The sequence below is a fragment of the Hoplias malabaricus genome, chromosome Y, assembly GCF_029633855.1.
Source record: "Hoplias malabaricus isolate fHopMal1 chromosome Y, fHopMal1.hap1, whole genome shotgun sequence".
NCBI classification, from domain to species: domain Eukaryota; kingdom Metazoa; phylum Chordata; class Actinopteri; order Characiformes; family Erythrinidae; genus Hoplias; species Hoplias malabaricus.
In genome coordinates this window covers 62,499,916-62,512,537 of record NC_089820.1, presented here as the reverse complement: position 1 = coordinate 62,512,537, position 12,622 = coordinate 62,499,916, and the positions used below count along the sequence as shown (strand labels likewise).

General features: G+C 40.1%; 1 protein-coding gene across 1 annotated transcript; it reads left to right on the top strand.

Moving 5' to 3' along the window:
- The first annotated feature begins 4,073 nt into the window (after positions 1-4,073).
- LOC136678386 (melanocortin receptor 4-like) lies at positions 4,074-5,081 on the top strand. Its single transcript, XM_066656439.1, has one exon. The coding sequence runs from the start codon at positions 4,074-4,076 to the stop codon at positions 5,079-5,081; it is 1,008 nt and encodes a 335-aa protein (XP_066512536.1).
- Positions 5,082-12,622: the final 7,541 nt, after the last annotated feature.

Here is a 12,622-nt window from a genome sequence, read left to right as displayed (position 1 = left end):
TCCATCATTCCAGAGAACACCGTTCCACTGTTCCTCAGCCCAAATCATTATTATGTATAACAAGCAGAACAAGCTAAATAACTATATATATATATATATATATATATATATATATATATATATATATATATATATATATATCAGTTCAGAATATCAATTCCCGCCAGAACACAGGCAATAAACTGACTTCTAGTGGTCTAGATGTATCAGAGCTTCAGTACTAAGCCTGGTTCAGTACTAAATATGGCTGCCCCCAGGTGAGGGATCTGCTCAGTGGAAAACAAACTGGTTCATGCAAGTTTCTTTGAATGTGCTCAGTGAATGTCCCTCAAAATAAGACATTCCTGGATTAACAACATTCCTTTTAACAAGTAATGTGCATGTGATGTCATCAGTGTGGTCCTTCTGAGCACCCTGAGGCTGATTTGATTTGACATGCTCTGGTCTGTTTCTGCATTTCAGCTCAGAAACTTTCAACAGTTTAAGACCAGCGTCCTAAAACCCAAGTGATTCCGTGGTTGTGGACACACAGACTGGACAAAATCGTGCATAAGGAATCTAGTTCACATCACATTGTGTGGAAAGCTTCCTGAGTCTCAGAAATGCTGTGATATTTGCTAAAAATTGGTACGTATTCATTTTTAAACACACGTTTGTTGCTAAAATGAATTGAATTTGTTTTATTCAATTTGTATTTTTTTAATAATATTGTTGTATATTAATGCAATTACGTGCTTCTTGTGATTTGACTTTTTTAATATTTAGAACCCTATTTTGACTGCTACATAAATAATAAGGCATTGACATTATTATTATTATTATTATTATTATTATTATTATTATTATTATTGATAATAGTCATTATTGTGAATTCTTAAAATCGTATTGGGGACCCTTACATGACGGCTGACAAAATTCTATATCCACAGCCAATGGAAATGGAAACAAAACAGTTACAAGACACTTTTTTATTAATTAGTAGTCATTTGCATATGAACCTGTTCATAATAAATATTGAATATTCTAACAATGTTTTTCATAATTTGTTCATCACTAAGATTTATGAGCCTTTTATCTGTGGGATTTTCACAGACGTAGGTTGCAAGTGGAGACTAATTTGTCTAAAATGTTTGTAAACACCTATTCTGAGTGAAGATGTAACCACTGTTACAAAAGAATAAAATACACTCGATTAGTCACACAGGAGCCTAAGGTCATGTGTACTGTCAAGTGTCATCTAGAAAGGTACAAAGCCCTCAAGCACTGGGCTGTGGCACAGTGGGGCTGCACACTCAGGAGTGACAAGGCATTCGTAATCTACAACTAATCAGTCAACATCAGTAGAGAACTGAGGCAAATTTTCACAGCAGTGTTTCAGAAGGAGCTTGGGCTCTGTGGGTTTCCACACCCAGTCTGTCTACTATTAGTAATATGTTTTAGATCCAATTAGAAAAAAAAACATGGATTAAAAATCTCAGAGGAATGAAGTAACACTCGGTATGAATAAAAAACCACATGCACCTTGTGCTTTTACTGTGAAACAGACGTTTCTCTTTTATACTGTTCTTATACAACTTGCTGTCTGGTCTTTTGGGACAAGATCTCCAAAAACGAGTAGATATTTTACTAAAAAGTGCATCCCAGATTTTTGCTTTATTATAATTCATAGTTATTTTTTACATTCATGAAGTGGCCTCCCATCCACCGGTGGTGCTGTTGTATGTCTCCTATGTATCAGCATCATTTTCTGTTAGCGACATGTAACAGACACAAAACACTGCAATTTGAGTTTGTATTTAGGTTTTCAATTAAGTTTATGGTTAGGGTAGAATTTAAGGTTAGATTTAGGTTTAGGATTAAGACTAGGATTAAGACTTAACTGCATAAATATGTACAGTTTCTAAACGTCTGGAGCTTAGTGTTAGGTTTACAGTTAGATTAAAGGTTATGGTGAGGTTTAGGGTTAGATTAAGTTGTTAGCAATAGTTATATTTATGTAAAGGTTAAAATTTTTCATACACAACTTAGAAATCCTAGGAATGGTTTATTAGTAAAATATCACTTTGAGACCACTCTGACATTTGCAACTGTTTGGTTTCTCATACCTTCCTAAGTGAATGGACATTACAGGTCTCTTCTATGCACTTAATCTGATTTGTTCTTCCTTTAAACAAACAGGGAAGGCACTAGAAATCAAGTCTGCCCACGTATTTGTCTGAGGACAGTGGGGACCGACGAGGTAATCACATCCCCTCCCTGCCGGCTCAGTGACGACTTAGCTGCGTGATCAATGAGAGAGAGACAGAAAGAGCCAGGCTGGGTGGGGTTGGAGAGAGAGAGAGAGTTGGGACAGTCAAAGCACAACATCAAGCAACAATGATAATGAGGTAATTTATCGAATGCAAAAGGACAAGTGGACTCATGAGTACAAACGGCCATTAAAATGCGTGGGGCTAAATGGAATTACTGATTAATGCAGTAGGTGCGTCCTCTTGGAGTTGATAATTAACATCCGTATAATGGAGTACCGGTTTGGCTCACCATTTACCACTTGCTATCTCCCGGCCCTTAATGGAAGACCCACTCTTGTTGAAATGGGCAAGAATACATGCCTCTCAGACCAGACTCTGAGTGGATGCTGGAGCTGGGGGAGGAGTCAGTGATCAGAGAGCAGAACAGTGCCTAAAGGAGGTGGGATGTGAGGGGGGGGGGGTGTGGGGGGGTGGATGCTACTTGTGGGTCTGGCGAGGGATGCCCTGTCAGAAGGCTGTTTCCCTTGGATTCCTGCATCTGTGCTCCTTTTTTTCCGCTGGCTTCTTGATTCTGAAACCAGATTGCTATAGACTTGGACCAGCTCTCGCTCATGTGCCAGTGCTCTGTTGAGGATGATACAGTTTAACGAGGAAAAATGAAAGCTTGCCAGTGGTGGTGACACAACTGCAGAGAGACAAGCTCTTTTGGCACCACAGGGGAAAATATCTCAACTCAACTGTCCCACCTATGGGAGGACAGAGCTGGCTTGGTGAAGAGCTCAGGACACACACTAAGGTGAGGAGATCAGCTGCTGTAGAAATGACAGAGTGAGGGAAACCAGTATTAAAAGACTTTTGCTTACTTTTGGAACATATACATACTATTCATATTCATTCACATAATATTTATATATTAGTTTATTTACATTGTGACATATAATTGTAACCGCATTTGAACATTCTCACACACATTTTATTAAAAAACTAAAAATAAATGTTTTGAAAATGGCAAGTGATCAGAATGTATTTGTCACATCATTAATTATGAATTCCATCAACATCATTGATCCATTGATTTGTTCTTTTCTTGTGGACAATATTGTATCCAAATGTATGTGTGAGTTTGATTTAGACATTTTAAAGTTGGTGATTTATATTTAAATGTTAGCTGATTAGAAAGTAGCAGTTTAATTTGAATACTTTTTTAGTTTATTGATTTATATATTAAAAGACAATTGTGATTTAACATAAATTGAATTTTGAATTAAAAGTATACATTACACAACGCTGACTGGGGGAGGTACCTACCTGAAGACCCCTGTGAAGAACTGGTGATAAAGTACACATTGTGATAAGGGCACATTGTATTTGTATATAATCACAATGTACATCTAATAAATGTTGGCCAGAAGATTATGCCTTAATGAGTTTGAACTATGGGAATGTTTTAAAAAGTGATATTGATGTAAAGTAATTTGCTCCAAAGTTGTTTTTGTAGTTACCATTTATTTGGCACTACAATGTTCTCCACCTCTAAGGTTTCAACAAGACTTACACTGAAATCTAACTTCATAAATGTTTACTGTTTAGTCTGTTCACCTCTTTATGTTTGCCTTCTGTACTCTAGATCCACCATTCAGTGCAGCCCAAGAGAGGATGGTATTCATTTATAGAGACTCATAACCCGTTGATATTATGGACATCTACATCTACCTGCCATCTCCACGCTTGACCTGTTCACTAGAAGTCTAGGAAACCGATCTTGAAAAGTCCCTTTGGACCAAGACTATCAAACAGTTATACCATTGCTCAAACCTGAAGATGAACATCTCACAGCAACATGGATTACACCACATCCACCAGAACCACAGCCTGATCACTCAGGCCAACAACAAGCCTGAGAGGGGATCCAGCTCAGGATGCTATGAGCAACTGTTGGTCTCCAGTGAGGTGTTTCTTATCCTGGGACTGGTCAGCCTGCTGGAGAACGTCCTCGTAATCGCAGCCATCATCAAAAATAAGAACTTTCATTCACCCATGTACTTCTTTATCTGTAGTTTGGCAGCAGCCGACCTTCTGGTCAGTGTCTCTAATGCCACAGAGACAGCAGTCATGGCACTCATTACTAGTGGCAAACTTAGCGTCTCAGGGGGTGTAGCTAAGACCATGGACAATGTGTTTGACTCCATGATCTGCAGCTCCCTTTTGGCATCTATCTGGAGCTTGCTAGCCATCGCCATTGACCGCTACATCACCATCTTTTATGGTCTTCGCTACCACAACATTATGACCCAGAAACGGGCAGCTACGGTCATCTCCTGCATCTGGGCCTTTTGCACGATGTCCGGTGTCCTCTTCATCATCTACTCAGAGAGTCCCATGGTCCTCATCTGCCTCATCAGCATGTTCTTTGCAATGCTGGCCCTCATGGCATCGCTGTACGTCCACATGTTCCTCCTGGCCAGGCTACACATGAAGCGAATCGCTGCCCTACCTGGAAATGGGCCCATCCCTCAGGCGGCTAACATGAAGGGGGCCATGACCCTGACCATACTGCTGGGTGTGTTTGTGGTGTGCTGGGCCCCCTTCTTCCTGCACCTCATTCTCATGATCTCATGCCCCAGAAACCCTTACTGCATCTGCTTCATGTCACACTTCAACATGTACCTCATCCTCATCATGTGCAACTCGATCATCGACCCGCTCATCTACGCTTTCCGCAGCCAGGAGATGAGGAAGACCTTCAGGGAGATTTGTTGCGGCTGGGCCTCAGGTGTGAGCTGTTCATGGACTTGTGGCGGCTATGTGTTAGGGTCTGACTGTGTGTGAGCTGTGGAAATCCAGTGGAAAATGTGGCAGCAACAAGTGTCGCAGATGTGCCAAGTCCGAGAGTTTCAAGGACAGCATTGATATAATGTAATTGAGGCATATGGACATTTTCTGTGTGCAGACTACATTGATCCCTGCATGTGTAGACACATACAGCCTTGATATAGTCTAGGTTCCTCATGGATGTCTTTGGACGTTCTATAAGATCATTCTAGGACCCACTGTGAAGTTGAACATAGTAAATTGGTTACAGGAAATGAATGAATGAATGAAGCAAGTTTATAACATCATAGTTTCATTGTCATCTTCATCTTCAAATGGTTTCATCCTGATCAGGGTTGCAAGGGTTCCAGAGCCTGCCTGGTATCATTGGGTAGAAGGCAGGAACACACCTTGGAGAGGTCATTCAGTTTGCACAATGCCAATCAGTGATGTATTAGCTCCAATACTTGCTAGTTCTATTACCTTCATAGCTAACTTCAGTTCAACCCAACCTTGGCTGGAATGGACCTCAGTAAAAGGAAGAACTGTGGATGACCTTTCACTTAATGGTTTAGCCTTCTGGAGAATTTAACACATTGCCCTGTTGCTTCAACAGGTGGTTGATCATTGCTGTTAAGGAGGTCACATTTTATGCTGCACTGCTTGATGGCAGAATGATCAAATTGAGCACAAGACAAATGCAAGTCCTGAAATGACCAGTGGGAAAGAACCATCAATATTGAAATGGTAATGTAATGAGGTAATTAATGTTAATGACAAAGGTAGTCCAAAGAACATGAAGGTCATTTTCATTTCAAAGAGTGATCCCGGCTTCCTGGACAAGCAAACCTCATTAAATATCCATCTGTTCAGTGTTATTTGTTCACCTCCTGTCGTCGTGTGATGTGATGTTTATATGATGAAATGCAGTGGTTGTTGCCTTCTTTTCCAGCAGATGATTTGCATTGTTTAGTTGGCTTCATGTTTTCTGTGATGAGCTCATAAAGGATCAACCCAGTAGGTGACAAGAAAGAAGGACGTCAATGCAGCATGGTTACGGTCCATTTCTCCCAGGATTTGAATTTATAAATATTTATGAGGTCAAACACAGCAGGTACCTAGTGATACCAACCATACCGTATCAAGGGGGGCTTGCTTCTATGGTAGAGGACCTGCTTCTTCACATTCTGGTTTGAAGATGAGCTTAGTTTTGTCTGGTGTTTCATGTAAAATTATGTTTGTTGTGTCTTGTAAATTATAACCCAAATAATAAAGTAATTTTAACCAATCCATGGGGTAATCTTTCATTAACGTCACTCAAAATAAACAGAGTACACTCCCCTCCTTTTGAGGACCTTGTATTATGCATCCAACAGGTTGTGGGGACCCTCTACGGATATAAATTGAACTACTTTATGGTTAACCCCTTGGTTCCCAAACTTTTTCTGCAGTATCTCTACCGTTTGTAAATAAGAATATCTCAAGGCAAACCCATGCCATAAAATACCCACGGCAATGTTCAGAACCCCTGGCTAAAGCCTTCCCAGAAGAGAAGAGGCAGTTACGTAATCTTCAGACAGCTTCTACACTAATGATGCTGATTCTAAAACTGTTTTTTATTCTTAGACCCTACTTCATCATTTGTACTCCTGGCTGTTTGTGGATCAGAACATTGTGTCAGAATAAACAGATTAGGGTGTTTGTACGTAACAACATCCGACTCTTCAGCTAAAAGTGAGCCCAGGAAGCATGGACAGGAAGATTCAATTTCAGCATGGTTATTATTAGTGTGGATGTAGGAAAATGCTTCATTATTTTCCAATGCACCTACTGCTTTCATTTCAGAGCTGTCCCACAAGCAGCTGCAAATCTCATTAAAGGAGCTGTAACACTCCAGACTCTGCGGCAGTTCTTCACTACCCTGGGAAATGAATGAACTGTGTCTAAAAGTCCTTAGAAACCTCTTATATTTCATGGATTCAGCTAAAGGGACACTCACTATGAATACAGATATCCAAATGTGTATTAGCAGTTTGTGTAATATTGCAGGGAGTGGCATGGAATGAAAGAAGATTTTCTGGAGCACCTGCACATGAGAACCTGACATCAGAAACCAGAAACTATCAAATCCTCGCAGAAATGTTCCAGCATCTAGAACAGAACACGATGTAACTGCAGCAAATTGGAAACAAACCAGTTACTTACAGGTAGCACTTAGTATTGTGTTTTACAGATGTAATAGGTGTGTAATGTCATAGTAAATATTATTGTAAAAAGTTGTATTTAAGTTATTAATAAACAATAATACAGTAACCAAAAGGAACCCAATGCAGAACAATCAATGAAACAGGGACAAGCTCAAACTAAGGGGTCAGCCACATCCCCACACACAACAAACGGTGATGGGTGTGAGTTCTGACACATTTCTATCTGAGACAGCATTGATATTTTCAGCAGGTTTTGCTGCAGTAACTCTTCTGGTTTTATCTTCTGGTAACTCTTTTCTTTTGGTAGGTACTAACCACTGTATACTAGGAACCACCTGCAAGACATGCCATTTTGGAGATGTTCTATCACGGTCTTGTTCTTGTAAAAGTGCATCAGATGCTTACCCTCGATCAATGACATTGTTAAAATGTCACTGTGTGCCATACAATTATTTTATTCCAGATTGCTGTGCAGAACAACAGGACACAACATGCAAATACACAAATACACTACATGAACTACGTATCCCATAATGTCCCAACATCTTTTGAAAAGCTTTCAGTGTGTACAATTTTTAAAATTCTTTTGTGTATTGTTTATAGCCAATAATAACCATATAAAATACCAAAATATATTACAGCACTAAAAATGTATATTATCTTGTAAAATTGAGGGATTATCTTGAATTATCTAGAATGATCTTGTTAATTGCTTTTTTTTGTGTTCATTTATTCTTAATTTCTTAATCCTTGGTTAAATAAGGCACACTTTAGTGCTGAATCAATTAGTCTATGTAACAGGAATGTTAATAGATGCATGATTTTGCCACTACAACTGAATGGTAAGCAGAAGGGTACAGCTGTGGCCCTCTAAACTCAACCTTAGGAAATGCCCGTTTACTTTTCTGATACCTTCCACCCTTAAACAGAGGGCACCTTTCCTAAAAAAGTAAGTGTTAGTCCACTGTGTTCACAACGTCTAACATCGAAATCACCTTCAGAACTTATTCCATGTTGGAACTCATTATGAATGCAGTGACTAATAAATTCTTGTCTCTTGCAATTGTCAAACTACTTAAAGTTTAGGTTATATTTTTGTGTAATAAACTGACAATTGTCATTTTTTATTACTACACAACATTTAAAATAAAATTACAAGAATGTTTGAATTTTGAATTACAGGAGGTCCTCGGGTTACGTCAGTCTCGAGTTACGATGTTTCGTGGTTACGACACATCTCCCATTTACTGTATAAAGCCTTGTTTTGACTTAAGTGGTTTTGCGTCATAAACGTTGTAACGTGAACTTCGTGTGTGGTGTGCGCGGCGCGGTGGAAGAATACGCGGTTACGCGGCTCGGGACCGAGGAGGATAGGTATTAGGATAGGATAAGTGCTTACAGTATGTTAATTACAGTATATTCCGACTTACACCGAAAATCAGTTTACGACATGACGTAGGAACGGATCAACATCGTAAGTTGAGGACCCCCTGTATTTTATAAGTTACACAAACTGCTTTCAGACAAATTTGCAGATCTAAAATGTAAGTGTGGCTATATGTGGTAAAAATCAGTTTGAGATTTTTGGACTAAACAAGCTTTTGTAAACAAACAAACAACTAAATAAATGTACTTGAAAGTTAATGTACGCATTCAAAAACACACACCTACAACCTGCCCTGTATTCACTGAAGACCAACTTCTAAAGTCTGGGAATTAGCAAGAGTGCACTGACCTGCCTGGTCGGTCCTGAATGACCTACCACCTTCTACACGACCCGCACTGACCTCCCATCTCCTCCGGCCATAACGAGAAACATCACAGTAACAAAAGGCCAAAGTTCCATCAACTGTCTGATCAACATCTGGCACCTGAGGCTGAACCTGTTCTAACAGAGGTTTGTGATGCTCCATCTAATAAATCCATAAGAAAAAAACTGTCTCTCTAACATTCTGATGCACATGAGAGTAAGTTAGAGATATTCACCCAATCACACACCCCGATTCGTCCAGAATTTTCATTGTGCATATATATGAGGTTTCTTTCCTCATCCAGGGGTCCATAATTAGCCTACACACCTTTCTCAGTTGACACTAAGGTTGAATGCGGAGGAAACCCACACAGACACAGGGAGAACACACCAAACTCCTCACAGACAATGACCCAAGGCAGGGGTTTAACCTGCAACCCCTGGACCCTGGAGCTGACTGATGGCGACACTATGTTGTGTCACTGTGCCAACCCATTAACTGAATTAGAATGTGAAAAAAATTAAACAAAATATGAAATTAAAACTAGTTTTATGACAAATTTTCAATCTCACCTCTCACTCATGCCCCTCAGTTTAAATTCCTCTGGCCTAAGTTCACCATGCTCAAGGCTAAGTGTTGGCAAGAGGAGTGTAAATCCAAGCAGGACTTGGAGCAGTGGTAGTGTGTCCTCTGAAGTGATGGAGTAACACCTTCAAATCCTCACAGCAGTCTTCCAACATCTAGAAAAGTGGAAGTTGTCAATCCTTATTGCCTGTGATTTCAGAAGAAATGCTTGGCCATATTCTAACTACAAGTTTAGTTTGGAAAGAGCCACAGAACCACAGATCTTCATGCTACAGCAGAGTGGTCAGCGCCCACTAGCATAACTCAGGAAAATGGACAGTAAGTACAAGCAGTGCTTTTAAAGTCATAATGCAGTTTAGAGCTAAAGAAGCATTGGACTGTCAATTATTCAGCTCTCCTGTATGATCTGCCCACCCCACATCACCATGCTCCTGCCAGTGATTTGCAGTAAGTGCTGTAGATTACATTGTTTCTGTAACGCATGGCAACCTTTCATGTGTTGCGAAAGTGGAGAGAGCTCAGTCTATTACACAAGCTCCTACATAAAAAGACATATTGACTTGATGGAAGCATGGAGGGCGGTGCAATAATAGGATGCCATGTATAAAAAGCTCCATTTGCTGAAGGAGATGTGTAATTGGCATGTGAGTATGTGCACTCGTGTGTTTTCATAGGCTCTTTTCCTTTGAACCTTCCCATTTGATTAGGGCTCATAATCGCTCTTCCCCATGACAACTGCTGGTGTATACATCACCCTCGCCATGCTGTACCAAGTCTTATAGGATATGACCAAAGGTTTATATTAATACTAATAATGCCAAAACAGAGATAATTAAACAAAACACAGCAAGGGCTGGAGCCCAGTTTTAAAAGGAATATTCTCTGCTTTTCCACAAGGGAACATATTTCTGGGGTCTTAATGACATGACCATGACCTGCTTTGGGCAAAATCCTAAAAGAGATTAGGACACAACAGCTGCATTTTCCCCATCTTAACGGCTTTGTTTAGTGAGAAGCAAGGAGCAGAAGCTGTAGTTTTTAGCCAATTTTGCTGGGTTCTCTTTCTTCTCTATTCTCGTTTTCATAGTTTCAGATCCATCGTTGCTGCGATTGAATACAGCACCAGAGGAAAACCCATAGAGCCATGACAGAGTCATGGTAAATCCACTGTTTACAGTGGGTTCAGATCAGAGTGAGGTATTATACACGTCTGTAAATGTTGCTGTGTTCTGAGCCGTCCTACTGAGCTTGTGCATACATAATTGACAGTGTCCAGTTCTACTGCTAACTCTTACTCTTTATTTGAGGCCCTGTGCTCTTTCTGGAGCTTCTTTATCTCGGTAAACCCATGCGCGACATCACGGTTCACACTCAGTAACTTACTCTTCTCTTCTTTGCGAGTGTGTGAGTGACTGGCTGAATGTTAAAAAGCTTCACTTCCTGCCAACTCAGTGTGTAACTAAGCCTTAATGCAACTATTATCCCTTCCATTCCAAGAGAGCATCAGCAGCAGAATGAACCCATTACAGCAGTTCCATACCGATTGAAGCCTAATTTCAATTACTAGCGGAAGATAACTCCAGCTCTGTAGTGGAGCGATATTCAGCATCACGGCGTCTCGGTTGGCGGGTGGTCCGCTGCTATTCTCGTCTCGTGTGATTAATTAGAAGCCAATGCTGTGTGAGGTTTGAATGAAATTCAGCCATTAGAGTGTGACTGTCTCTGGAGCCAAGAGAGAATGAGGTGTTCCAGGCCATTATCAGCTGCTTACCATCTCCCTGGGTCTCTCTGGCATTTATTACCAATCAGAAGAGTCTCCTCCGCTCAACACCAGCAGCTTAGCGGCAACCCACTGGTAAACCAGCTGTGCCTCACCACGTCACACCAGTGTGAGGAATGAGATATTAGTCACATTCTGCAGAAACACATCAAACTGCGGTAACAAAACAAACTGAACTGAATAAGCTGTTGTAAAAATGACAGCTGTGATGGACTGGACATGTCCGTACCTTGTGTCCAATGATTGTGGTTAGGCTCAGGACATGCAGCAACTCTGAACAGGATGAGGTGGTTACAGATGAATAAATGAACCATTGAATGAATGAATGAAAGCAGCAAATACAACAGTTTCGAGTAAAATTACAGATCGTTTTCATGTCAATTACTAAATTTCTAATACATTTTCTAATTAAACTATCAAACAAACTTACTTTTAAAAACATAAAACGGTAGTAAAAAGACAACCTACCTCAGAGGTGAAGGTCAGTGTGTTCCTGCCATAATTCTTTTCTAGCTCCTTGTTAATTAGCATGAAGTTGTTTTGATTGGTTTCTGAATTGAAAATTGCATCACCGTAATGCACTGGAAGTTGGGTTTTGGTGAATACTGGCTGCTTAGCAACTTAATCAGGGATGCAGTCTGGATACAGAAGGTAAATAGCCAGTATTTACATGATTTAAGCATGTAAAGGAAGTTCAAACATCTAGATGCTTTAGCCTCATGAAATGCCTTTTCATGAGTTCAACAAGGTCAATACAAGGATTGTTTGTGTCTGCATCAGCTGAGGGGAGTGTGTGCAATGTGTAACAGAGGCTGGTGGGAATGTGAGTGTGTGTGTGTGTGTGTGTGAATAGGGTGGGGAGTGGGACTTGAACAAAGGCTTATATGGACCGGTCAATAACATTTGTTCAGAATCTAATATCAGACAAAATGGAAATTCTAAATGAAACAATTAACTCTTTCCAGCAGCTGTTTCAACTTAACGAAGGGTGAAATAACCATCAAATGTGTTAAAGGCCACAGGCACTGGAACTAAAATGATCACAGAAATATATAGACTAACAAAACTAGTTAAACAGCTTTAAACAACACTTCAAACGTTTTGCACAAATGTATAACATGACACAACATAGGTCTCAAAACAGAGCTTTCTGATTGGCTGAGAGTTTGAGACAGAGGGTGAGAGACACTGGAGAAAAGTAGTGAAGAAAAGAAAAATCAGTTGTTTATTACTATT

Excerpts from the sequence above, each read along its gene's own strand:
- LOC136678386 (XM_066656439.1), top strand. The coding sequence starts at position 4,074 with ATGAACATCTCACAGCAACATGGATTACACCACATCCACCAGAACCAC.